At 42.2% G+C, this 27280-nt stretch overlaps 1 protein-coding gene across 1 annotated transcript in view; it reads right to left on the reverse strand.

The window, feature by feature from the left end:
- Positions 1 to 27280, reverse strand: part of DGKG (diacylglycerol kinase gamma) — a 141936-nt gene that overhangs the window by 64122 nt on the left and 50534 nt on the right. The window contains exons 5-11 of the mRNA XM_078155432.1: positions 25704 to 25868; positions 22221 to 22270; positions 20032 to 20106; positions 17523 to 17642; positions 5432 to 5549; positions 2323 to 2411; positions 899 to 1015 (exon numbers count right to left, since the gene is read on the reverse strand). Coding sequence (XP_078011558.1) covers positions 899 to 1015; positions 2323 to 2411; positions 5432 to 5549; positions 17523 to 17642; positions 20032 to 20106; positions 22221 to 22270; positions 25704 to 25868 — 734 coding nt within the window. The remainder of the gene's footprint in view (positions 1 to 898; positions 1016 to 2322; positions 2412 to 5431; positions 5550 to 17522; positions 17643 to 20031; positions 20107 to 22220; positions 22271 to 25703; positions 25869 to 27280) is intronic.

Consider the following 27280-nt stretch of genomic DNA (forward strand, 5'->3'; position numbering starts at 1 on the left):
CTTGGCAGCAAATCTAAATTACCTTCTCTGCAACTTCTGCCCATCATTCCTGATTTTGCCCACTAAGGTCTAACAGAACAAGTCTGATAACTCCTGCGTATAACAGTCCTTTAAGTACAGGATACAGCTATCATGCTCTCCCCTGAGTTGTATCTTCTCCAGACTAAGTATTCTGTCTTCCTCCAACTCATCCTATAGGATATGGCCTCAAGGTCACCATCCTCTGGATAATCTCTTGCTTTTCAATGTCTTTCCTAAGTTTTGATGTTCAGAACTGAATATAATACTTTATATGGTGATTTTCTAAGATAGAGTGGGACTACTACGTTCCTATTCCTAGAGGAGATGTTCCCCTTACTATAGTCCAAGACCAAATTAGCTTTTTTTGAGCTATCATATCTGGCTATTTTGGTAATCACTATTACAATGCTGGCTCATGTTGAACATGCAGTCCACTAAAACCCCTAGATCTCTTTTTCATATAGTTTTGTTTGATAATTCCTCCTCCATCATATAATCAGAAAATTGATTTTTTAAACCCACATGTAAGACTTTACATTTATCTCTATTGGATTTCATTGTCTTAAGTTTAAGCCCAGTGCTCTGGCCTTGCAAAGATCATCTTGGATCTTATTGTTTGGTGACAGTATCATCCTCCCATATTTTTATCATCTGAAAACTTCTTGAGCATATAATTTATCCCATTATTCAAGCCATTGATGAAAATGTTAAAAAGTCCAGTGGTACCTCACTGTAGACCTTCTTCCTAGTTTACGGAGAAAAGTTACTCTTTGAGTCCAGTCTAGCAAGAGGAGACTGGTTTGGCCCCTACTTCTTTTATCCTTTGAAAAACAAACCAAGCTGTAAGTTACTACCTGCAGCCTGGGCAACAACCCACCGTGATATGGCACCACACACAGTGGCTTGAGATCCCTGGCTGGAAGCACTTGATGTTTTTTGTGCAAATGTCACAGTTGACAGAGGTATTCCCTTCCACCCACACATGGTGCATTACCTGCAAAAGGAAAAAGAGCAAAACTAGGTAGAGTCAAATGAACCACAGCTAAGAACAAAACCACAGGAAGGAAGAGCCAGGGGTTGGCTTGTTTCATAGTAACTGAACTATTATAGAATCTCAGGGCTGGAAGGGATTTTTGAGGCCAGTTAGTCCAACCTCTCCCTTACATTCCAGCTGCCACTTTAATGCAATGCATAGTCTCAGAGAGCTGCCTGGGGGGGAACTGAGAGGTGCCCAGGGTCACACAGTAAATATGTCTTAGAGGAGCACAGAAATTTAGATCTTCCTGACTCTGGCTGGCTGTCTATTCACTTTACCACCCGGCTTCTCATAGATACCAGATATTTAGCAAAATCAATACAAAGTGATTGAATAGTAGTAGGGGTGAGTGTACTAATGACTGTAGGAATCAGGAAAAGTTTCCTGAAGGAGGGAGCATTTGAGCTGAGCCTGCTAGGGAGTTGGGACTTCCAAGAGGATTGAGCATTGCTGAAGATGAAGACTTAATTCCCTTCTTGAAGTAGCCAGAGGATGCTCTTCTCTGGGGACCATAGCATCAGAGGTCTAGACCTGAAAGCAAAGCTAAGGTTAGGGAAATATCTAGGAAGGCAAAAGAGCTACCTTCCTGGGATAATAATTTTTTTAATAAAGTAATAGCTGATTAATAAAGTAATAGCTTAATAAAGTAGAAAGCTGATGACTCAGAGGGCAGACTGAAGCATTTTTATTTTTCAGACATGACTAATGTGAGAATTCATTTTATTTGACTCTACATATTGGTAAGAAGTTTTATTTTCCTTGCTTTCTCAATGGGTGAGAAAGAGGCAGGTGGGAGATAGAGAATTTGGAAATAAATATAAAGTTAAATAAAAAATAGCTATCATTTATCTAGTATTTTAAGGTGTGCAAAGTGCTTTCCACATGTGAACTCATTTGATCTTCATAATGACACTGAGAGGTGCTATTATTATCCCTATTTTTTAGATGAGAAAACCAAGGCAGATAGAGGTTAAGTGACTTTCCCAGGGTCACAAAGCTATCAAGGGCTTGAGGTAGGATTTGAACTCATGTCTCCTTGACTCCACACCTACCATTTTATGGACTGTGCCACCTTGATGCCTCTGGCTTAAAGGGAGAGGTAGAGGAGAGACTGAATGACCACTGGCTTTCTGATCTGGAATTCTGTGAAGATGATTCCATTGCCTTGCACTTTGGATCATGGGATCAAAGATTGAGAGCCGCAAAAGGACCTTACATATGTGGAAGGGAAAGCAGCACCAGAGGCCAGCAGAAGCTTCACTCACCTCAATTTGTCTCCTGGATTTCCTATACGTGCTGATGCATGGAGAGATATTTTGGGATGCACATTTTTGGTGGACTGTATATTTACAAACTGAAAAGAGAAGAGAGGGGTACTACTGTGAGTTACCTGTCCAACAGGGGCGCAAGAGAACCACCCACCCCATTGCCCTGTAATGCTTAGTGCCTCCACAGTCATGGGGTAATCAGTGATGATACAAAGCCATATGCGGGAAAATATGGGACATTATTTGTTTGATGACTAAAGAAGCTGTTGATTTTTTGTGGGGTGAGGCAATTAGGGTTAAGTGACTTGCCCAGGGTCACATAGCTAGTGTCAAGTGTCTAAAGCCAGATCAGAACTCAGGTCTTTCCAACTGCGTGGTTGGCCCTCTATCCACTGCACCATCCAGCTGCCCCTGAAGCTACTGACTTTTGACAAACTGAAACCACCCTTTCCAAGACCCAGCCCTGCCCATGGTACCCAATTAAGACATTGGGGGGGTGTCAGGGGGAAGATACAGAAAAAAACATCTCCAGAGTGATGAGTGAACATCCCTGTGGTTCTGTCCCTGGCTCTTCTAACCATGCAATCCAGAAATAGGAAACCCTGGAGTTGGGAACAGTGCAAAGAACACTGTTTCTAGATTCAGAGGAACGGGGTTCAAATCCCAACTCTGATACTTATGAGTTGTGTGACTGATGAAGTCATTAATGTTCCTAGTCCTCAGCTGCTTTGTCTGTAAAATGAGGTCACTAAGCTAGACATGGCTTAAGGTCCCTTCTGGGTCTCAATCTATGACCTTATAATTCCTCCCCTGTCCAATAAGCAGGCTGGACTAGATGGTCTCTGATGTTCCTTCTAGCTCTGATATTAGGATTCTAGATCCTAAGCCTCAACTCTGACCCTGGGCTAGTCACTTTGCCCATTGCTCTGATCCCCTCATTGGAGAGCAGGTGCTGACCTGCTTTGGAAGAGAGCATTTCTCTGAAAGTTCTTAGGAAATCGCAGGCCTAATCCCTTTGACCTCCAACCACTACCTCCCCAAAACCCAAACACCCTAGAAAAGGCCATGAGACCTCAAAGAAATTAGACTGGGTCTAAATGAAATTAGGTTTCTGGGGAGGAAATTAATTTTTATAAAGGCCCCAGATAGGATCTATGGCACACATCATTTCCTTCTATACACTGAGGCTGCTCATGGACACTGGAGGCCACACTGGTGAGACACTGGTGGAAATAAACCAGGATGGGGATGATTTATTAGACCTTTGAGTGTCTATCTACTGATCAGAAGGTAGGGTTTTTTTTTTAACTTTTAGGGAAAACTTAATTATAATCATAGAATTGTAAATTTAGAACTGTAAGAAACCTTATAGGTCTCCTAATTTTCCAGGAGAAGAAACTGAGGCCCAGAGAGGTTGTCATGGTAGGTACCTAATAAAGCTTGTGGACATATTAATTGCCCAAGGTCATACTGCTGGTGTTTGAGGCAGGGTTTGAACCCAGATCTTCCTGATTCTAAGCCCAACACTCCATCCACTGCTCCATGTTGCCTTATTTTTACTTACATTTTCCATAAAGGAGGCTATCCCTCCACCAGAAACTTTATCCACTCTGTGACAGGAAGCTCCTATATACTATTTGGTCAAAGCTGAGTGCTTATGTACTATATTCCAAAGGGCCTAAGGGCATTTTGTATAATCATGGGCACAAACCATCACTAAGTCAGCAAGAGTAGAGTTTTCAGAGTGTGATAAAATGGGCTTATCTTGAACTAGATCGAAGAGAGTTGTTTTTGTTCAGTCCTTTTTCAGTTATGTCTCTATGACCTCATTTGGGGTTTTCTTGGCAGAGATACTGCAGTGGTTTGCCATTTCTTTCTCCAACTCATTTTACAAATGAGGACACTGAGGCAAACAGGGTGGAGTGATTTGCCCTGGGTCACAGAGCTAATAAGTGTCTGAGGCCAGATTTGAACTTAGGAAGATGAGTCTTCCCGACTCCAGGACCAGCACTGTGCACTATAGCACCCCCTAGCTTCCCCAGGGGGAAGTGAGAAGACAAGGCAGAGACTGGAGGAAAAAATGAAGACAATAACATTGGTGCCTGGAAGGGGCGATCCCTTCTTTTGGATATCAGAAGGAAAGCATAAGGGATAGATACAATGAATAACTAATGTCTTGGAAGAGGGGGGAGTTTGGATTGAAGTGTACCCTGTGGAGCATGCATGGGGATGGCCTTACTGACTGCCCTTTTTTGCAGTCTTATGTCACCATTTGAGAGGCTGGCATGTTGTATGGAATAGATGATCAGCCTCGGGGTCAAGAAGACCTGGGTTCAACTTCTGCCTTTGACACATACTTAGCATATGACCCTGGGCAAGTCTCAGTGACCCAGGTTGACTCAACGCCATACAATGCAGAACAGGTGGCAATCTGCATTGGTGGAAGAGTTTTCTCATTTGGGAGTTCCTTATGTAGATAAAATCACAACCAATATTAATTAAATGCCTACTATGTGCTGGGACAGCCTAGGCTAAGCACTCTAGATACAAAGACAAAAATGAAAGTGTTCATGCCCTAAAAGGGCTTTTATTCTGACCTCATTTCGTGGTACAATCTTCACTCAGCATTGAGTATTTAGAGTTGTCACATATTTCAGGACTTTAACTGACGTTCCCTTCCTTGACACAGAACATGGGTTCTCCAGCTTGGATTCCAGGTGACTGTTAATAGTTTCTGTGGCCAGAATGTTTTTCACCCTATGAACATTCTGGTGATGAGGTTCTCTGAACTTACCTAGACTGGTCCTCAGTTAATATAAATGCAGTCCATCACCAGCTCCACCTTGGTGATAGTCTGGGGACACCTTGGTATCACCCTGAAGCATCAGAAGAGGCCTTCAGTGGAAGATCTCCTACAAGAAGCTGGCGCTATGGTCACTTGACAAGTGACTTTCAAAATGGTGGATCCGTTTTAATGTGACCACCTTCCCTGCCACTGTAAAGTCAAGTCTATCTAAGAGGCTACTAGGCACGTGCCCAGATGCCCTTTGGAATGTCCAAAGACCTGAATGGGGGAGACAGACTGGAAGGAGGAGTCTACACTCACATGAACAGCACAGGGCCTGTTTCCTCACTCCCACCAGCACTGTGTGGCAGAGATGGCAGAAGGCCGGCTTTTTGAAATTCTTAAGCCTCCAGGCATGCTGACCATCTTCATTCACATTCTACAGGTACAAATAAACATAAGACATTGGTGAAACTCCAGGAAAAGAAGTCCAAAAAGAGAGGACCAATTGTCTCCATCATCAATCTCTTCCATCCCTCTTTGCCCCCTCCCCCTCACAAGATGCTCTTACAATTTTTGGAATTGCAACAATATGACAGAGATGTCATCCTCATGGAGATGATACAAGTCTTACCAATCTTTTTCAGTGGAAAGAATGCTGGATTTGGAATCAGAGTTCCTCAGTTACATCCTGGTTACTCCCAGCACCTAAAGCATCTGCTTACCAGCCTGGGCTGTTTACCCAGTAAACAGAAGACAGTTTGAGCTAAGCTCTGTTGAGGGAATGACTCTTGTGCCCTTGTTTTCTAATCAAGATTTGGAGCAATTTGGTCTCCAGTAGAGAAGTCAAAGCCAGGGGAAATCTAATTGAACCAAGATTGCTAGAGGAAGCTGTTTCTCATGAGGCAACTTGAATTCCTTGAGTGACAGAGAGGGGTGTAATCAGCCATACCTGAAGGCCAAACCACCTATCAATCAGGGTTGCCTTACACTTCCTGCGGAGGTCCTGGTGATGTACTATCAGGTTGATCAGAAGGAAGACACTCCAGGATTTAAAGTGCCCTGTGACCCTCGGATGGAATCTTGGGAACCAAGAGAGACCAGTAACCTCAATTTATTGGCTATTGCTAACCTAACTATTAAATTGATTAAATCATGCTCAGAACTTTTTCTGTCAGAATTTCATTAGGCCCAGAGGAAATGTGGAGGAATACACAACTAGAATTGTGTATTCTGTTTTGGAGCTCCACATTTTGGGGAAGGCATAGATAAACTAGAGAATATGTAGTTGAGGGGGTCCTGAAGAAGCACCTGGAGACCATCTCAAAAAAGGATTAGTTGAAGATGCTAGAGATACTCATTTTAAGAAGAAAAAGACAACTATCTAGAGACATATAAAAAATGCTCTAAATCACTATTGATTACAGAAATGCAAATCAAAATAACTCTGAGGTACCACCTCACACCTATTAGATTGGCTACTATGACAAAAAAGGAAAATAATAAATGTTGGAGGAGATGTGGGAAAATTGGAACACTAATGCATTGTTGGTGGAGTTGTGAACTGATCCAACCATTCCAGAGAACAATTTGGAACTATGCCCAAAGGGCCATAAAACTGTGCATACCCTTTGATCCAGCAATACCACTACTAGGTCAGTATTCCAAAGAGATCATAAAAAAGGGAAAAGGAGCTACACGTACAAAAATATTTATAGCAGCTCTTTTTGTGGTGGCCAAATGGCTGAACAAGTTGTGGTATATGAACATAATGAAACACTATTGTGGTATAAGAAATGGTGAGCAGGAGGATTTCAGAAAAACCTGGAAGGACTTGTATGTCTGATGTTGAGTAAAGTGAGCAGATACAAGAGAACAATGTACACAGTAACGACCACATTGTGCAATGACTAACTTTGATAGACTTGGCTCTTCTCAGCAATGCAAGGATCTAAAACAATTCCAAAAAACTCATGATGGAAAATGTTAACCACATCCAGAGAAAGAACTATGCAGGCTGAATGCAGATCAATGCATACTATTTTCTCTTTTTCTTTCTTGTGGTTTTTCCTTTTTGATCTGATTCTTCTTTCACAATGTGACTAATGTGAAAATATGTCTAATAGGATTTTACATGTATAACCTATATCAGATTGCATGCCATCTTGGGGAGGGAGGTGGAAAAAAATTTGGAACTCAAAATCTTGTAAAAATTGAATGTTGGAAACTATCTTTACATGTATTTGGAAAAAAATGAAATACTATTAAGTGGGGGAAAAAAGAAAAAGACTTAAGAGGGGCAAATGACAGCAGCTTTAAAACATTTGAAGAATTGTTAGTCACAAACTTGACTGGCTAAAGGTTAGATTTAATCTGTTTGGCCCCCAAAGGCAGAGCTAGGGGTAGATGAGTGGGAAAATGCAGAAGAGACAGATTTTGGTTGGATATCAACATTTTTTTAAAAAGCCAGATGTGTCCCAAAATGCTGTGGGCCACCTCAAGAGGTTGGCCCCTCACTAGAGGACTTCCAGCAAAGACTGAATGGCCACTCGCTGACAGATCCATACTTGGGTTCCCTCCACTAGATGGTGTGCTTCTCAAGGGCAGGGACTGTCTTTTGCCTCTTTTTGTATTCTTAAGTGTTTAGTACCATGCTTGGCACATAGTAGGGACTTAATAAATGCTTACTGACTGACTACCAATTCTAAGTTGTGTTGATTCTGCAACAGGGCTCTGAAGTGAAAGAGCTAGTAGTACTTGGGTATTCTGAATTCAATCCAGTGCAGTGTTCCAGATGACCCAGCATCTCTGGATAAAGTAGAATACAAAGGAAATGGATGGCTACCAGTAGAGAGATGGAAGAATTTATCCATCATGAATTCCAGGAGCCAAGTGTAGATGAGCAGAGTCCAATAATTCTTACTGAAAGCAAGGGAAATATCCTCTGATGCTTACTCCTGTGAGTTATTAGGCAAATAACTTGACATCCCAGGGTCTCAGTTTCTACATCTGTAGAATGATAAGGTTGGACTAGATGACCTGTAAGGTGCCATAATTCTGTCATCTTTCCTTTATCTCTTTGGGTCTCAGTTTACTCATTTGTAAAAATGATGACTTTTCACTAAATCAAGGATTTGGAAGCTTTTTATGTCATGGACCCCTTGGACAGTCTGGTGAAGCCTAGGGATCCCTTCTCAGATCATGTTTTTACATACATTATATAAAATATATAGAATTACTAGGGAAACAATTATACTGAAAGGCAGTTATCAAGATATTAAAATAAATCCCACGGACCCAGGTTAAATCCTGCACAAGACAGTCATGAAGGTCCGTTCCAGCTCTGTTCCTATGAACTTAACCTCTCTGGACTCAGTTTCCTCTTCTGTAAAATGATAGGATTGGGGTAGATGTCTGAGAAGCCCCTTCCATCTCTGGATCTCTGAGCCCATAAGGTCTGCCTGGAGGTAGCTATTCCCTTGAGTCCAGCCGAAGAAGATTGTCCATGTCCTCTACACTCAAGCCAAACAAGAGTGCCTGTCCTTTTCTAACAGATTTTGTACTTTCTGTGTTTTTGTCTACATCGTTCACTATGCCTGGAATGCCCTCCCCAGAGACTCCATTTCTACCTATGAAAATTCTACCCTTCCTTCAAAACTTAGTTCAGATGCTAACTCCTCCATGGAGCCTTCTTTGATTACCTTCGCTCATCTTAGCACTGGTCTTTCCTTAGACCTGGAATAGCACTTTGTAACTATCTAATGCACTCATCATATTCTATTCCTATTATAGTTGTGTATGTATTGTATCCCCTAAATCAGACTATAAGCTCTATGAAGGCAAGAATCAAGCCTTATGTAACCTTTTCCATTCGGTTCAATTCAATTCCTTTCCTTCCTTTCCTTTCAATTCAGCATTTATCAATGTCCTACTACAAACAAGGGCAGCTAGGTGGCGCCATAGTGCACAGAGCTCTCCACCTGGAGTCAGGCGGACTCATCTTCCTGAGTTCAAATCTGGCCTCAGACACTTCCTAGCTGTGTGACCTTGGGCAAGTTATTTCACCCTGTTTGCCTCAGTTTCCTCATTTGTAAAATGAGCTGTAGAAGGAAACGGCAAACCACTCCAGTATCTTTGCCAAGAAAACCCCAAATGAGGTCACAGAGAGTTGGACAAGACTGAAAAATGACTTAATAACAATTAAAAACTGCAAACAATCCTTGTCTTTAAAGAGCTTTCATTCTTCTGGGGTAATGTAAGACAGCCTCCTGCCCATGCCTGGCATATTGTTTTACATATTGTCATTTATTATTAGCAATAATATTAATAAATAATCATTGAACTGAATGGCTTTGAAATCATATGTAATGGGGGACATTTTTCTGCTCAGAAATGCATATTCCGGGGCAGCTAGGTGGCACAGTGGATAGAGCACTGGCCCTGAAGTCAGGAGGACCTGAGTTCAAATCCAGCCTCAGACCAAACACTTGGCACACTTACTATCTGTGTGACCCTAGGCAAGTCACCTAACCCCAATTGCCTAAAAAAAATGCATATTCCTCTTCATTATTATTGAAAAATCTCCCCCAAAACCATCATGATGATTAATTCAGGCACTGAACTTGAGATTTTCTTTACAAAAGTGGAAAAGAAGGTTGCTTTTCCAGGAATGTGCAATGAATGAAATGTGGTTTCTCTGCAGGCTCCTGAGGGCTTGTTATTTGTAAGTAGGTTTAATCCACATGGAGATTAAGTGATCAGCTCAAATTTACTAGGCACATTCTCTGAATCCACCAATAGCCCTTGGCATCTCCTGGCCATATTTCTAATAGCCCAGGAGAACTTTGTTCAGTTGTTTCAATTTTATTTGACTCTTCATGACCCCATTTGGGGTTTTTCTTGGCAAAGATGTTGGAGTGGTTTGCCATTTCCTTCTCTAGCTCATTTTACAGATGAGGAAATCCTGAGGCAGACAGGATGAAGTGACTTGCCCGGGGTCACATAGCTAGTAAGTATCTGAGGCCAGATTTGAACTCAAGAGTCTTCCTCACTGTAGGGTCTGGCACTCTGCGCACTGTGGTGTCACCTAGCTGAACTTTGTGGTATTCTAGACAGACTGTTAGGAAGAACTGCTTGAGTCTGTATTGAGTCTACTATAACTGGATTAGATAGAAGACAGAGATTGTCTCTGCTCTGTAGGAGCTCAAGCATGGCATGGTGGGAAGACCAATGGTCTTCTCTCAAATACCTCCTCTATCACCTGAGCCTCAGTTTCCTCAAATGTAAAATGAAAGGTTGGTCTAAAATCCCTTTCAACTGTAGATCTATGCTCCTATATTAATGATATAATTATTTTAGGATTATATCATGCCATAACCCTAAAATGGTTTACATCCTAATTTAATCCTAGTCATTTAACTTCTGTGGGCCTCAGTTTCCTCATCTGTAAATTAGGGAGTTGGGCTAGATGGCTTCTGAGCTCTGTTCTAGATCTATGAGTCTATGTTTTTTTATTTTATCCTCGAAACCATAGGGAGTCATTGAAGATTTTTGAGTTGAGGGTGGGGATGGGGGCAGTACATGACATGGTCAAATCTATGTTTGGGCAACACCCATTTGGTAGTTTGTGGAGGATGCATGGCGGGGGGCAAACATCTGTCTAAGGGAGATTGTTCAACAGAGGACAGAGATAATTAGAGAGAAATTGGGGTGTTTTACTGGCTCCCAGTGTTCCCTTCGGTGGATACCTCTTTACCAGGTGTGTGAGAGGATGGATGTCAATATTTATAGTCACCATATCTGAACCTGAGTTGCTGAAATGGACTCTCTTAAAATTCTCCCCCAATAGAATGTAAGCTCCTTGCAGGCAGGAATGGTTTCATTTTTGTCTTCATATCCTGAGTGCCTGGCACACAGCAGGTGCCTGTTAAATGCTTTTTGAATTTCCACATTAATTTACTTTCTTCCTGGACATGATTTTGTGGGGTTAGATTGGAGGTGGCAAAGTGAGCTGAAGGTCCCAGCTTGGTCTGGTATCTGTGGGGAGAACTGGCCCTCTTACATGACAGAGAATACTCTGGAAGTCTCTCCTTTGTGGTGGCCAAGACCATGCCCAGTGACAGGAATTAGCCCTGGCATGTTTTAGCTCTCCCTTAGAGTGACTGTTAATGCTCCCCTTTGGGAGCAGCACAGAACACATGTGGTGCTGCAGTGACCCCTGCTGGTAGTAGTTGGACAGACAACCTGCCATTTAAGTCACTAAGAGCACAGATTTGGGGGAGAGAGCTGCCCGTGGAGAGTGTCTCTTTTCCAAGAGTTCTCGGAGGAGTCCAGTCTGGCTTCTCTGCCGACAAAACTCACATCCTTTAATTTCTTGGAACCTTCAAGATAAGTTAGAGGCAGCAGACAGGATGGCATCAGAGAGAGATTTTTGTCAGATTTTCTGGGTGAGGGCTGTGAGCCAGAAGTTAGAAATCCCTCAAAGTCGCAGTGTCATAGATTGGAGCTGGAAAACAAAGTCATCTAATCCAAAGCCCCTCGTTTTATAGACAAGGAAACTGGGCTTCAGGGAGATCTCAGTTTCATCATCTGTAAAATGGGGACAATAATAGCACCTGCCTGCCAGGGTTGTTGTGAACACAAAATGAGATAATAATTGTAAAGTGCTTAGCACAGTGTCTGACACATAGTAAGCATTACATAACTGTAAGCTATTAACTATTATTGAATGACTTGTCCAGGGTCGGAGAGCTAGTAAGTATCAGAAGTAGGGTTTGAACCGAGGTTTTCCTGACCCCAAGTCCAGTGCTCTATCCAGTATGCTACATTACTTGTATCCGGGCTTTCCATGTGGTTAGAATGGGGGCAGCTAGGCGGTGCAGTGGATAGAGTACCGGGTTTGGAGTCAGGAAGACTCATCTTCCTGAGTTCAAATCTGGACTTAGACACTTCCTGTGTGACCCTGGGCAAGTCACTTCACCTCATTGGCCTCAGTTTCCTCATCTGTAAAATGAGCTGGAGAGGGAAATGACAAACCACTCCAATATCTTTGCCAAGAAAACCCCAAATGGGGTCAAGGAGAGTTGGACATGACTATGAATCACTGAATGAAAACAAAAGGAGCTTCTAATATAGGCAGGTATACACAGGCAGGCCAGCTGTGCCAGCTCACTCTTGGGAAGCACCTAGCCTATGCTGCATGCATACCTATGGCCTCTGACACAGAGACTTTGGTATGTATCTACGTCTGTATCTGTATATATGTATCTGTACATACATGTATACAACATACATATACACGTGTGCATATGTATATATGTTTATGTATACATGTAAATATAGACACACACACATGCATGTTACTGTTCGTCCTTCATTTTTGAAAAGGGCCAAGGACATCACGAGGGTGATGTCCGTATATACACAGAGTCCTGTGTATATTTCTGTAGTTGCTGACTGGTTCCCAGCGAGGGCTGCTTCTGGCACTCCGAATCAATTCTACATTTCTACCTGTTCTCCATATTTGTTATTCTTTATGGCCACAGTTGTTGCTTTGGTGTCCAGCAAACAGTCCGTTTAGTCAACGTCTCCACTGTTGTGAATTTAGTTTGTTTCCAGGTTTTTCCCTGTAATATATATACTAACAAATTGATACAGGCAGTTCTTTCTAAAATGATTTTCTTACTTCTTGACTAACATAGGTATAACTAGGGGATCTCTAAACATAAACAAGGCTGCTGCCATGGCATGATGCTTTGAGAGATCTGGCAATGCCCTTATTGGCCACTGAGAAGGAAGAGCTGGTGACTCAGAGGATGCTTCAAAGGTAGTGACCTGAGCCCGGGTGCTCTCTTCCCTTCTGGTTGTGGATTCTGTCTGGGCATTTCCCACGAGATCTAGGGGAAGGGTGGATTGCCCTGCTTCCCTACATTGGCAGATAAAACACTGGCCCTGCTGAGGTGAGGCTGAACCTTCTTTTGGGGGCTGCCCCCTTTGCATTTGCTCTTTCTTCATCTTAGCTGACTTGGTATCTATTTCTGAGATAGACTGAGGGGCAATCTTGTATGGTGCAGCATTCTCAGGTCTCTCGGCCTTTTTGGTTGGTAGCCTGGGGAGGAATCCCCAGCATGACTGCGGGACTTTTGGAGAAGGTGACCCAAAACAGATGGCTGAGCCCAAGACTTTGCCAGAAGATGTGGAACAGGAATTGTTTGGACAGTGCAGACCCAGAATGAAATGTGGAATAGCCATTTGGCTGCCCTGAAAACTGCTTTATGTTCTGAAGAGGGCTAGTTATCAACCTCCAGCTGAGTGTAGCAGCCATTTCAAGTTAAGCTATTGCATACTATTTTAAGTCATTCTCCCAATGTGAGCTCTGAATCTTTTTTGTCCTTTAGCAATTCTTTAGTGCAAAGGAAATAAATACCTGTCCCATACCTGATTCATATTATACACTGGTTATCTTTTTAACTACTATCTACTTTGAGGAGGCACTAAACAGGAGCTAAAACCTAAGCTTTGAGTAATTTGTCCTCAAATGATTCAGTTTGGGTCAGGGTGCTTAGCCAACTGAAGAATGAAAAGAGAGAGCCTAATTCCTTTCAGTAGAGGTCAGGCTCTGACACGTACGGATGCAGAGCAAAGGCACCCCTTAGGGAAAGGGAGTGGGTTCGATGCCAGAGTGCCTCAGACCCAGCAGCAGTTTTTAATGTTATGTGAGGATTGTTCCACTTTGGGGAGAGAGAGAGAGATTGTTCCACTTTGTATCTCCAGTTCCTGGCTCACAACAGACACTTAATAAATATTTGTTTGTTGACTGATTAAAACAATGCTTAGATGCCTCCTCGTAGTGTAGAGATGATACTGGGCTCTCAAAGACTCTACCATCAGAACATAGGCTCTATCGAGCAGGAAAAAAAAGACTGTGAACTGAGGTCTGGTAGCTTCCATCTATTTTAGTCTGAAGGCTAGCCTAATTAAATTTGAAGTGGATCATTACCACTTAATTTTGACTTTTTTGGCTCCATGCAGGGGATATAACAACAAAAACCTATATCCCTGACCTCGAGGAGCTTCTATTCTGTTGGGGATATTGTAATAAGTTGTAGGTGCAAAGAGGAAAACTAGACAAAGTGTGCTAAGAAAATATGTGGAAGGGGAGAAAACTATCATCTCTCTTTCCAAAAGTCACTTCCGTTTACCTGTGGTTTTTCAGTTTTTCAGCCTTTATGTTCCTGGGAAGTTATATGGCATGGGGCCATCTGCAAGCTTAGCAGGATAGATGGTTGCCCAGAACATCTGCTGAATTTGTTGTTCAGTTGTTTCAATCTATCCAAATCTTCACGACGCCATTTGGAATTTTCTTGGCAAGGATACTGGATTGGTTTGCCGTTTCCTTCTCCAGCTCATTTTACTGATGAGGAAACTGAGGCAAACAGAGTGAAGTGACTTACCCAGGGTCACACAGCTAGGTCTGAGGCCAGATTTGAACTTAGGAAGAGGAGTCTTTCTGATTCCAGGTCTGGCCTCTCAATGCACTATAGTGCCACCTAGTGGCCTACCATTGAATAACACCTGGATTTACTCAAACCAATCAACTACTCACTATGTGTTTTCCTTTCTAGACATGCCTGTAATTTCCTTAAAGAAGAAGGAGAAGAAAGTAAACAAGATTATAAGAAAAAGTAACACTTCTTCCAATTTTATTAGGCTACAGTGCCATCTTGAGGATAGTTGACTTCTCGTTTTCTCTGACTTCTGCTTTTTAGGCTTCATTCACACGTCTCTCTTTCAAGAATCATGAGACTGTAGCATGGGTTCTATTCAAGCGTGCCCAGAATATATAAGGAACTGCATTTGCTTAGTAACTGATAATTTTCTTATTTGTGACACTATAGCCAATTTTATTTTTGTGTGTGATATACTGTCCAGGGATATTTATGATGAGAAAATGTGGTCCTGTTGCAAGGTGACAGATAAATAAGCCTAGTGTTACTATGGTACCCAGAGGATGTTAAAAGACCTCAAAGAACTCTTCCAGAGAGTTGGACAGATCATAGGATCAAAGAATCACAGCTCTAGAGCAGACTGGGACCACGTTGGTGAGCTAATGAAACTTCATTTGGCAGAATGTGTCCTTTCCCCAGTTAGCAAAATATTTCAGAGTTCCCTGTTGTTTCTAGGATAAAACACAAAACTCAAGGTCATAAAATCTATAGTGATGGAAGGACCTCTGAGGCCATCTGGTCCAAAAGCGTCATCGCCCATGGTGGTGAGGTGATTGAGCTCTGGTCACATTGGCAGAGGTGGGTCTGGAATCCAGGGTCCCTGGCTCTAGAGCCATGTTCTCCATGGAAAATTCATGGGACAGGAATTGCACAAGTTGAGATCTGGACTGGAGGTGTGGCATAACACTCTACATCAATGAAATCACGGATCTATTAATATATTGAAGAAGGATTATAGAATCATAGGTTTAGAGCAGGAAGGAATCTCAGTGGTCATCCAGTCTGCTTCCCTCATGTAACCGATATGGAAAGTGAGACCCAGAGAAATGAATCGACTTGGCCAAGGTGACACAAGGCATAGATAATGTAACAGTGAAAATTGGGCCCAGATTCTCTGACTCCAAATCATCACCATTTCCACTAAACCATATTATCTTGGTTTTTTTTAAAGTCCTTAAGTAAAGCAGTAGGATTGCTAGTCCAAAATGCGATATTTTCTCCCAAAATATGCCTCTTTAAAAAAGATAATGTAAACACCTTATTTAATTTAACTTCATAAATAGGTATGCCAATTACATCAGTGTAATAAACTAGATGGTCATTTTTCCCCCTTGCTATTTGGAGGATGGCTTGTCCAGGTAAGTGATTCAGAAACTTTCTGTAAGACTGTCCTGAGTCTTCCTGATCATGAGGGGATCAGAGCTATAGATCCCCTCGGTTGACAAAAGTCTGTTCCCAATGGAGATTAAAGGGTTAACTAGGGAAAAAGAAATTGGTCTATTGTGATCTTGAAAAAAGCCAACTGTAGCCCTTAGCCTTAGAGAAAATACAGGCTATGAGGGTATTGCTTCTAGGCAGGATGGCTCCTTTGGGTCTGAGGTTGACTCCACACAAGAATATGATGTTAACAGTCATAGTGGAAAGAATACACAGGTTCTGTCTGCTACTAATTAGCTGTATGACCTTAGGAAAGTCCCTTTACCTCTTTAAGCTTAATTTCCTCATCTGGAAAATATAGGAATTAAACTATAGGTTTGGAATCATAAGATGAAAGGGAAAGAATAATTATCGCGAGAAGGGAAATGATAATTTCCCTTTCATCTTAGGATTCTGAGATTCAATTAAGCAAGAGGAAGTAGCCTGATGCAAGCCTGCTCCTGCTCACTCAGAGCGCAGGACAAGATTTGACTGCCATATTCTTTGGAGTATGGTATCCATGAGGAAGGTCTAGAATTTTAGACCTAACCTGCTGATCTGATCAGTGAATATGGACAGATGGTGACTGAGCTTTCAGCTCAGATCACAGCATAAAGGAATGCTTTTTTCCAGGTCAGTTCTATCCAATGACATTTGAGGAGTCATGAGGAGCCGAGGAAAGCGGGGAAAGGAGAGCTGACTGGCTGTGGAGCCAGAAGACTTGGGTTTGAATCCCAGCTTTGCTACATACCATTTATGTGACCTTGAGCAAGTTGTTAATTCCTCTGGCACTCAGTTTCCTCATTTGTAAAATAAAATGACTTCTAAGGTCCCTCCCAGCTCTAATTCTATAACCCAATACCCTGGAGTGTATCCAGAGCAAAGGGTGGCCAGGGTGGTGAGAGGACTTGGGGTCCATGAACCTATGTAGAAGGTAAACTCCTTGAGGGCAGGGGATGTTTTACTTTTGCATTTGTATCCCCAATGTTTAACGCACATGATGGGAAGATAACTAATTCACGTCATCTGAGAGAGGAATTCAGAACAGTTATACTGTTGAGGAGAACGCCCAGGCAGACATGATAACCATCTTGAAGTATTTGAAAGGCTCTCGTGGGGAGGAAAGACTAGATGTGTTCTCTGGGCTCAGAAGACAGAAGCAGAATGGAAGGTGCAAAGAGGCAAATTGAGATAATGCCAGGAAAAAATAATAGTAGAGTTCTTGAAAAATGGAATGGACTGCCCCGTTAGGTATTGGGATGCCCCTCTGTTGGAGACCTTTCAATTAAGGCTCATTGGCCACTTGTTGGAGGTATTGTAGAGATAACTGCCCAGATGAAAGTTGGGCCAGTTGACCTTGGAGGCTACTTTCAGTTTTAAGATTCAGTGACTCTGGAAACAGAGCCAGTTGTTTTCTTCATTTTCATGTCAATGAAACAAATGTTCTCTGTACACCGACCTAATGAACCCCAGATTGCTTTGTTACTTACTGTTTCCATCCCTAGTAGGACCAGTAATGGAATGGTCGTCATCCCTCCCTGAATCCACTCTTCTAGGGTCACAATCCCGTCATGGTCAATATCAATCTCTTCCATCATTTCCTTCAAGATCTGCCAGGAAGCAAAGGAAAGAGCATTGAGTGGATGGAAATCAGCTCCCTTCTTCTGCCTTGTCTTGCTCCTCTTCACGGTCCTTCCCCTCCATTCTCCCTACCACTTCCTTTGAGAGACCCCTCTCGGTCTTGATCTACCCCTCTTTTACCCACTAGGACAGGAGTTCGTCCCGCTGACCTACTTCCAATGGACTAAAGAGCATTCTTGCTTCTAAATAGAAGGTGCCCTTGTTCGGTCATTCTCTCCCTGCAGGATCCATTTTTCATTGTATAACACAACAATGAATTTCATTCATTGAAACACGCCTGAGGACTGTGTGAAACTAGCAGTCACAAATGGGAATGTAGGAATCTTATCAGGCTCCTGACCTTGTAGAGAAGGTATAATAAACACGACCCCAAAATGATTCTGCTCAGTTTGGACTCAAAGAGACGAGAACATACGTCTCCCTCCTGCTATTTGGCGAGGTGAGTGGTATGGAATACTGCATATACAGTCATACTTAATGGATGTGTTGGTTCATTTTGCTAAATTTCTTTCCCCTTTCATTCATTTATTTAAAAACTTTTTCATTTCAAGAGATGGCTCTCTGGAGAAGGGACAAGGGAAGAATATATGCAGAAATGAAGGTCATATAAAAATAAAAGTATCAATAAGATTTTAAAAAATTGGTCTGACCAATATACTGGTCTGGAGTGGCTGTTTTTCCCCTGGGAATGGTGCAATGGAAAGGCTCTGGAGTGAAAGGATCTAGATTAAAATTTCACTTTTTGTATTTTCTACCTGGGTTACCTTAGTCAAAGTGACTTAATTTCCCTTGACCTCTATTTTCTCATCTGTAAAAGGAGGGGATTGGAGTAGATGACTTCTGAGGTCCTTCCAGATCCAGTTCTATGATCCCAAGTTGTTTAACCTCTGCAAGCCTCAATTTCCTCTTCTGTAGAATTAGAGAAGGGGTGGGGTTGGAGGGGCTGAAGTAAAGGGCAGCTAGGTTGGGTACAATGGTTAGACCACTAGGACTGGAGTCAGGAAGACTCATTTTCCTGAGTTCAGATCTGGCCTCAGATACTTCCTAGCTGTTTGACTCTGGGCAAGTCACCTAAACCCTTTGTGCCTCAGCTTCCTCATCTGTAAAATGAGCTAGAAAAGGAAATGGCAAGCCACTCCAGTTCTGTGCCAAGAAAATCCCAAATGGAGTCACAGAGAGTCACACATGACTGAAAAACGACTGAACAACAACGGAAAACCTATGATCCTATGATCACTGATGTTCCAATATTCATATTTTCCCTTCTTTAGATAATTGGATGACTCTTGTGGTTAATCCTTCCCAGGAACACAAATGCTCAATGGCGTGACAGCTATTTCATCTTGTTGACAGTGACATCCCTACCAGAGAACTGGGGCCTCAGTTCAACTCAGTTCAGGTCAACACAAATCTCTTAAGTGCCCACTGTGTGGCTGGCCCTGATCCAGGTGCTGGGGCAGTCAGGACAAAACAGAACAAAGTAAAACAGCTCTGCCCTGAAAGGAGAGGACAGTGGAAAAGCAAAGGAGGAAAACAGAGTATTTAGATGCTGGTCCAATGGCCATTACTAGTAATTGCTGAATTGTTTCTGAAAACGGGGGTTAAAAACAATTTCTCGAGGAGTTCTTGTTTAGGTCTCCTTCACTTCAGTGGGATGGTTCTATGATTTGTGGGTATGAGTTTTCTTACGTTTGATTTGTCTCCGCGTACTGTACCCTCCTGGCTGTTATGCACAGGAGACACTCCGTCTCCAGACTAGGGGCATTCTCTCTGACTGTCCCTCCTGCAGGGAATACACATCCCCCCTCCTCATCTCCACTTCCTGGCTTACCCAGCTTCCGGCCAGTGTCAGCGAAAGTCTTCCCTTTGCTTGCACTCAGAGTCTCATCACAGCTGATCTGTCTACAGCTTGTTTGGACGTGGTTGCTTACAAGTTGTCTTCCCTATTAAACTCTGGGCTACTTGAGGTCAGAGACTGGGTTTTGCCTTTCTTTTTATTGCCAACACTCAGCACAGTGTCTGGCACACAGTAGGGACTAGTAATAAGTCTAGTGGACTAGTTCACAGACTGTGAGTCTTTTTCCCACTGACACAGAGTAGAATCCTTTATGAAACAGATGAAATCGCAGAGAAGATGCCAATCAGTATTCATGAGGGCATTTCCTCATCTGGGAGTTTTCTGTATCAGTGAAATCATAAGTCTAGTCTCCACCTCTATCTCTACCTCTAACCCTAGTCTATGAAGGAGCAGAAGGTAATCTAGATTCTCCAGGAGCTGAAAAAATCATTGCCCCATGGTTAACGTGGGAATGAGTATTTTTGACGTATCCAGGCTGATCATTAGGGCCCATCACTTACAGGCCTGAGCTCTGTGGAATCCCATTCCAGATATTCAGCCACATGCACCATCTGGGTGAGGATTCGATCCAGCTCCTAAGAGAAAATGACAAGAAAGAAGACAGAACCAGGAAGATGGGATGAGTAAAGAGTGACAGGAGGGGCTGGTAGAGGTAGTATATTTTCTGTCACAGGGATGAATCCCACCTCAGACACTTATTAGCTGTGTGACCCTGGACAAGTCATTTAACTTATCTAGGTCTCAGTTTTCTCATCTGTAAATTGAGGGGTTGCACTCAGCGAGGTCCCTTCTTGCTCAGACTCTCTGATTCTATGGTCCTGGGTTGAATTTTCATTAGGATAGCCACCAACAAACTGGAATCAGTCTATTCACCATTTCTCTTACTTTTACCCTAAATTCAGGGTCTAGAAGATCTTAGGAACACAGGCTCAAAGGTGGAAGTGACCTTAGAAACAGACCATCTAGTTGTAGCTTTGAAGATTTGGGCCTGGAAGGGACCTTGGAAGCCACCTAGTGCAACCTTCTCATTTTTGAGAAGGGGAAACGAAGGCCCAGAGACTTTAATTAACTTGCCAACAGTCACACAGATATTAAATGATAGAGCTGAGATCCAGAGGTCCTCTGATCCTACATCCTGCCCCACATTGGTGGATTCTTACATGGTGGCAGCAATGAGAGATGCATATACTACTTCTATATAGAAAACACACTGAAACATTGACTTTTCTCCCCTACAGAACAATCTCCTTTCCTTCTACCTCCTCTCATACCTACCTTTACCTCCTCTCATTCCAAGTATACCAAGATGAGATCATCTCCTCTACTTTTTCAACAACCAAAAACCCAGGATTGTCTATGTACTATCTGCATTACCTTAGACAAGTCATTTCACCTTTGGGCATTGGTTTCCTCATCTGGAAAATGGGGGGGGTTGGACCAGATGACTTGTAGGTCTCATTATATTTCTAGATACAGGTTTTGATGATACTAGGAGGACTACTGTGGTGATCCTATTTTACCCATTAAGTGCCAAGGTTCTCTGATATTCTTTTTGCAATGGATTAATAAATATTAGCACCAGATGCTTCAGATTTTTTGGTACCAAGTGAAGCTCCCACCCCCTCCTCATAATCTCATTAATTACAGAGCACCAAATGGTCAGAGCATCCCGGAGCCTTCATTGCACATACTTGCTATAGCGAGGCCTTTGGCATGAGGTAGGTATCTAAGGGGCACCATCTGAGATGCCTCACTAGGTAGGATAGTAGAAAGACGCCTTTTGTTACACACGGATGTCAGGAATGTGACTCAAAATGAGCTTGGACATCGAATCCGGCATAGATGAAATTCAACAGGAATAAAAGAAAATAAAAAACTGATTGTCATAGGACATGGGAAAGCTATTTTATCTGTAGTTTCTATGAAAAATATCTTAAAGTTTCATCCCACCACTACCTCACTATAAGCCAAAGGATAATTTAGCTGGTAAGAAAGCTAAGACCATTCCAGGTTGTCTTAATAGAAATGTAATGGCTACTCCTTTTGAGTCTGGAAGAAGAGCTGATCTGCACCCATCTGATCACATCTGCAGTACTGGATCTACGTCTGTGAAGAAGATGCTGACAAATTGCAGCAGATCTAGTGGAGGGTGACCAGGATGGTTACGTGGTTAGAAAACCATGCCATAGAATGAGAGCTTGGAGGAAATGGGGGTGCTTTGGTCTTCAGATGTCTTAATGGTTAAAATGAGCTTTATTCTGCTTGGCCTGTGATAGCAGCAGCAGCACCAGTGCGTGGAAGTTATATGGAATTAGAGTGGAGCCCAAAGTAAGGAAGAAGTTTATAATGATGAGGACTGACCAGAAATGGAATGTTCCATTTCGTGAGGAAGTGAGATTCTCATCACTGGAGTAGTTGGAGATCCACAGGGGAGATTCCTCTTAGGATTTAAATAGCTCACAAGCTCCCTTCCAATGCTAGGGTTCTGGAATCCTAAGATTCTAGAACATCAGGAGAGTTTTGATATTAATCTCATTGAGGGCCCTTAGGAAGGAGCAGATTTGGGGCCCTTAGCTTGTCTGTGGCCCTGCCCAGGACTCTCTAGTTCCCCACCAAGTTGAAATGAACCTTTGGGTTTCCAGCCAGTGTCTAGAGAATAGCAGACATGTTTAGAAGGAAACCTACTTACAGTACTATCCAGGTAACCATTGCAGTCCATGTCATACAGGTGAAACATGACTGTAAAAAAACACGAGAGGATGTGAGGTGAGGCATGAGAAATATGGCAGGATCCATGGAAGCTCAGAACACTCTTGTGCTGAAAAGTGCTTAGCTTTCCTTAAGGGGATGCATGTGGGGACCCAGGAACCCAGGTTCTAGATCTATCACAACATACCTGGGGCCAGTTATCCAGTTAAAGCACTGTACTAATGAGGTCAAGGTCATGATCTAGGTCTCCATGGCATCTCTGCCTTAATCCTACATGAGCACTTCATCAAATAGGTACCATTGATCATGAGAAAGCCTGGTGAGCATGTGTGGCTAGAAGGCTGTGGGCCCCCCACCAGCTATGAAACACAACTCCAAGGCAATCCTCTGCTATCTGTGAGACCAGAAGATAATCAGAAGAATAACACCGTGTTTTCTAGCAATATGCTGTCCTGAACCTGGTGGCTTGGAGCAATGGATAGTGACAGGTAGATCGAAATTCAAAAACCCATGTTGGACACTCATTAGCTGTCTCACCATGAGCCAGTTATTTGGCTTAGCATCAGTTTTATCATCTGAAAAATAGGGATAATATTAGCACCTACTTGACAGGGTGATTGCAAAGATCATATATGATTATATATATATATATATATGATTATATATATATATATATATATGTGTGTGTGTGTATGTATGTATATATGTACTCTTTATGTGTATGTGTGTATATATAGACATTTATATTTGTATATATACACACATATGTATATATGTGTGTATATATGTATGTATATATGTATGCATATACACACATATGCAAACCTTAAAGTGTTATTTAAATGTTACCTATTAAGAAGAGCTGTTTAGGATAAAGATGGGGGTGGGGGATAGCATGGGGAAAGTCTATGATGTAAATTCAGGCAAAGAGGCAGTTTTCCTAGCAAATGTTGAAAAGATGTAAGTATGATGTAATGAAAAGAGTAGTAGGTTTTAAGTCAGAAAACCTGAGTTCTAATATTAGCTTTGCCATTTACTACTTGTATAAGTCAAGTGACCTTGTATAAGTCACTTCCCTCTGTGGGCTTCAGTTTCCTCACCTGCAAATGGAAGGGGCTGGACTAGATAGTCCATAGGGACCTTCCTAGCTCTAGATCCCCTTAACATCTGATCATTTTTGAGAACTTATAAACCTTAATGCAAAAGTGATAGTGAGGCCTGTCAGTTGGGGAATTGCTCAACAAATTGTGGTATGTGATTATGACGGAATACTATTGTACTATAGGAAATGATGAGTAAGACGCTGTCAGAGAAACCTGGAAAGCCTTATAGCAGCTGATGCAAAGTTAAATTTACTGGGTACAAAGTAAAAGCAACATTGTGGGATGATCAGCTGTGAATGACCTAGCTATTTTCAGCAATACAACGATCCAAGACAACTCTGAAGGACTTATGATGAAAAATGCTATCCATTACCAAAGAACTGATGGTATCTGAATACAGATTGAAGCATACTTTTTTTAACTTTTTTTTCTCGAGGTTTTTTTTTTTTGGTCTATGTTTTCTTTCACGACATGACTATTATGGAAGTGGTTTGCGTGACTATACATGTATGACCTATATCAAACTGTTTGCTTCTTAATGAGAGGGGAGGGTGGGGAGAAAGGAAGGAAGAGAATTTGGAACTCAAAGTTTTAAAAATGAATGTCAAAATTGTTTTTTACATGTAACTGGGGAAAAATAAAATACTAAATTTTAAAAGAAGTGATAGTGGGGGATTTCCTTGAGGGGTGGGATGATTTCCTTGTTGTCTTTGTATTCATAATTCCTGGATCATTGAGAGGACCAGTGAGCAACTTCAAAGGACAGAAATAAAAGATGTCATTAGGGAAATATGTGATAGGAAGAGATGGGCCAGTCATGGGTGATGAAGGACAATTCCAGGGCTCTATTAGCATCTTCTTGATGTCAGGAGAAAGGTACTGATTTCTCATTGTTTTGAGTTAGTCTTAAAGCTTTCCTTGATATGACCAAAACATACCACAACAAAAGTCTAGTGCTAAGTCTTACTGGCTTATCTGCTTCCTTGTGAAAATCTCTTAGTCTTGGAGGACACTGAAACAGTCTTCTTCCAGCTTTATCCCTGAATGCTCTTGGAACAATATGGATTCACTGAGTCTCTCACTACACTTTCTCTACATTTCATTTCCTCTCCACTACTTCTCACTGTTTTATGAAGCTGTGGCTATAAAATTCAACACCCTGCATTCACTCATCATCATCTTGATGACGAGCCTTCCTGGACATAAATATTGATACCAGCTCAACAGACTCTCCCTGGCTCAGGGCTCAAAGTCTTTGAGTTTGTCTGGATCCTGAAACCTCTTGTTAATTATTCTTGGCAAGATTTAACATTGTCCAGGCCTCTCCTGCTCATCTTAAAATTAGCTGGCTAATCTCAGCATTAGCTGGAATTTAGATTTTGGTCTTAACAATGCATAGATTATATGGAAGCTATGACTGATTTTATGTTCTTTTTCTTTACTCTCCATGCAAACATCGTTAGTGAAATCTCTGATTTCCTCTATTTTCAAAGTTGCCTTTGGACTTCTAGAGGTCAGAAAACGTATCACAGGAGTGACAGGTTCCAAAACGAAAGCCCAGGTCCTTTTTTTTTTTTACCTCCCATGATTTTAATTCCTGCCTCCAAATATCTCCCTCCACTGTTTTCGAAGAAGTTATGCCAAACTAATAATCACCACCACAGCTTGCTAACCTTTACGTGACACCTTCAACTTTGCAAAGCACTATAAACCGATGTATATGTGTGTATTATGTATGTACACATATATGTATATGTGACATATACATATTAATTGATATCAAATAAGCTGTTATTAGCCATTTTCTGAGAGGTCCAAAGAAATGGGATAGGATTGCAACAAGATGGATTTTGGTTAGATATTATGAAGAATCTTATTCTGTTAGTTAGAATCTTGTTCTAACTGTGATAAGAGCTGAAAGGACATTGAATATGGAATGGAGAACAATTTGTGGAATCTGGATGGCCAACCTCTGAGTCCTACTAGTACTTATCAGGGAAGATGAGACAAATTTTGTAGGTCCCTTCTATCCTGAGCAAGCTATGGGTCAAGATGCTGCTGCTTCCCTATCCAGATTTCAGGTGCCCTCCCTAAGCCTGTCAATTACCTGACTCCCTGCCTCTGGGAGCAGAACTAGGGACCACCACAAAACAGGCTGGGTAACTTCTCACGATCATAGTCTACCAGGGAATGTGAAGGGGGGACAGGCTACTGTGGCCTCCTACTCATCCATAGAGAAAGGCAAGGAATGCAATTGTCAAATACCTAGAGACTTCTGGGTGACCGAAGCCTGCTGGGATTGGGCAGGGGGAATGAAGGACAGGAGGAGAAACTTGGCTGTCTTGCATTCAAATACTTACACTCCAGTTTGTCTTGGGGCCGACCTCTTTCCAGCAGTGATAGGTAACAGATGATGTCTTTCAGGTAGACGACCTGAGGCATGACTTCTAACGATGCCTGAGGAAATGAACTCGTGGAGCTCCTTGTGACTTTCAGGGCTTCGATCTCCTCTAAGTTCTTTGAACCTGTGAGAGGCAAGCGGTCTATTATGACACAACTCCTTGACTGTGTAGTGAGACGTGGTCTTCACTGTAGCTGTTTCATCCTCCATCACTAACGGCCCCTCCTGACTCCCAATATGCCTGAAGTCCTATTGTTTTTGTTTTTGTTTTTTTTGGTGAGGCAATCGGGGTTAAGTGACTGGCCCCAGGTCACACAGCTAGTAAGTGTTAAGTGTATGAGGCTAGATTTGAACTCAGGGTCTCCCGACTCCAAGGCCAGAGCTCTATTCACTGCACCATTTAGCTGTCCCTCTGCAGTCCTATTGTCACATGAATAGAATCCTTGATTTTATTCAGATGACTTCTTGGCCATCTCAAACCATGTTGCCTTCACAATGCCCATTCTCCTCATGTCCTCCCTCCACCCCCCACCAGAAGCCTCTCCTCCACAGCTTGAACCACCCTGGCCTTTTGCCTTATTCCATCCGCTCAACCTTTCTGGTTTCTCCTCCTTATGTGTTGTCTTCTCCCCATCAGAATGTGACCTCTATGAGGGCAGGGACTGTCTTGCTTCCTTATATTGTCAGTGTTTGTCTCATCAAGATCATCGGCCCTAGATTAAAATACTCAAAGATGCTTAATTTCACAACTATGTGCAGTGTCTCTCCACAGATCAGTCAATTGCTCAGCAAGCATTTCTTAAGCACCTACTCTGCCTTGTGCCAGACACTGCTAGTGTGTGGAAGCAAAAAGACAAATACAAAATGGTATCAGCTCAATGATAGGAATAATCCATGTTGAAGAAGTTGTGGGAAAATGTGCATACCCTTTGGCCCAGCAATAGCACTCCTAGGGCTATATCCCAAAGAGATCAAAAAAATGGGAAAAGGACCCACATGTACAAAACTATTCATAGCAGCTCTTTTTGTGGTGGCAAAGATTTGGAAATTGAGAGGATGCCCATCAATTGGGGAATGGCTGAGCAAGTTGTGGTATATGAATGTAATGGAACATTATTGTGCTATAAGAAATGATGAACAGGCTGACTTCAGAAAAACCTGGAAAGACTTGTATGGTCTGATGCTGAGCGAAGTGAGCAGAACCAAGAGGACTTTGTACACTATAACAGCCACGTTATGCGATGACTAATATTGTTAAACTGAACCCTTCTCAGCATTACAAGGATCTAAGACATCTCCAGAGGCCTCGGGATGAAAAATGCTGTCCACATCCAAAGAAATAACTATGGAAGTTGAATCGCTATCACTTATTTTTACCTTCTGTTGAGTTTTGTTTCATCTTTCTGATGGTTCCTCCTATTGGTTTTAATTTTTACTTACAACTTCACTAATGTGAAAATATGTTTAATGGGTATGTAAATGTAAAGCCTATGTCAGATTGTGCGCCGTCTTGGGGAGGATGGGGAGGAGGAAGGG

The sequence above is a fragment of the Phascolarctos cinereus genome, unplaced genomic scaffold (genome assembly GCF_003287225.1).
Source record: "Phascolarctos cinereus isolate Bilbo 61053 unplaced genomic scaffold, phaCin_HiC Scaffold_5;HRSCAF=322, whole genome shotgun sequence".
Classification (NCBI taxonomy): Eukaryota; Metazoa; Chordata; class Mammalia; order Diprotodontia; family Phascolarctidae; genus Phascolarctos; species Phascolarctos cinereus.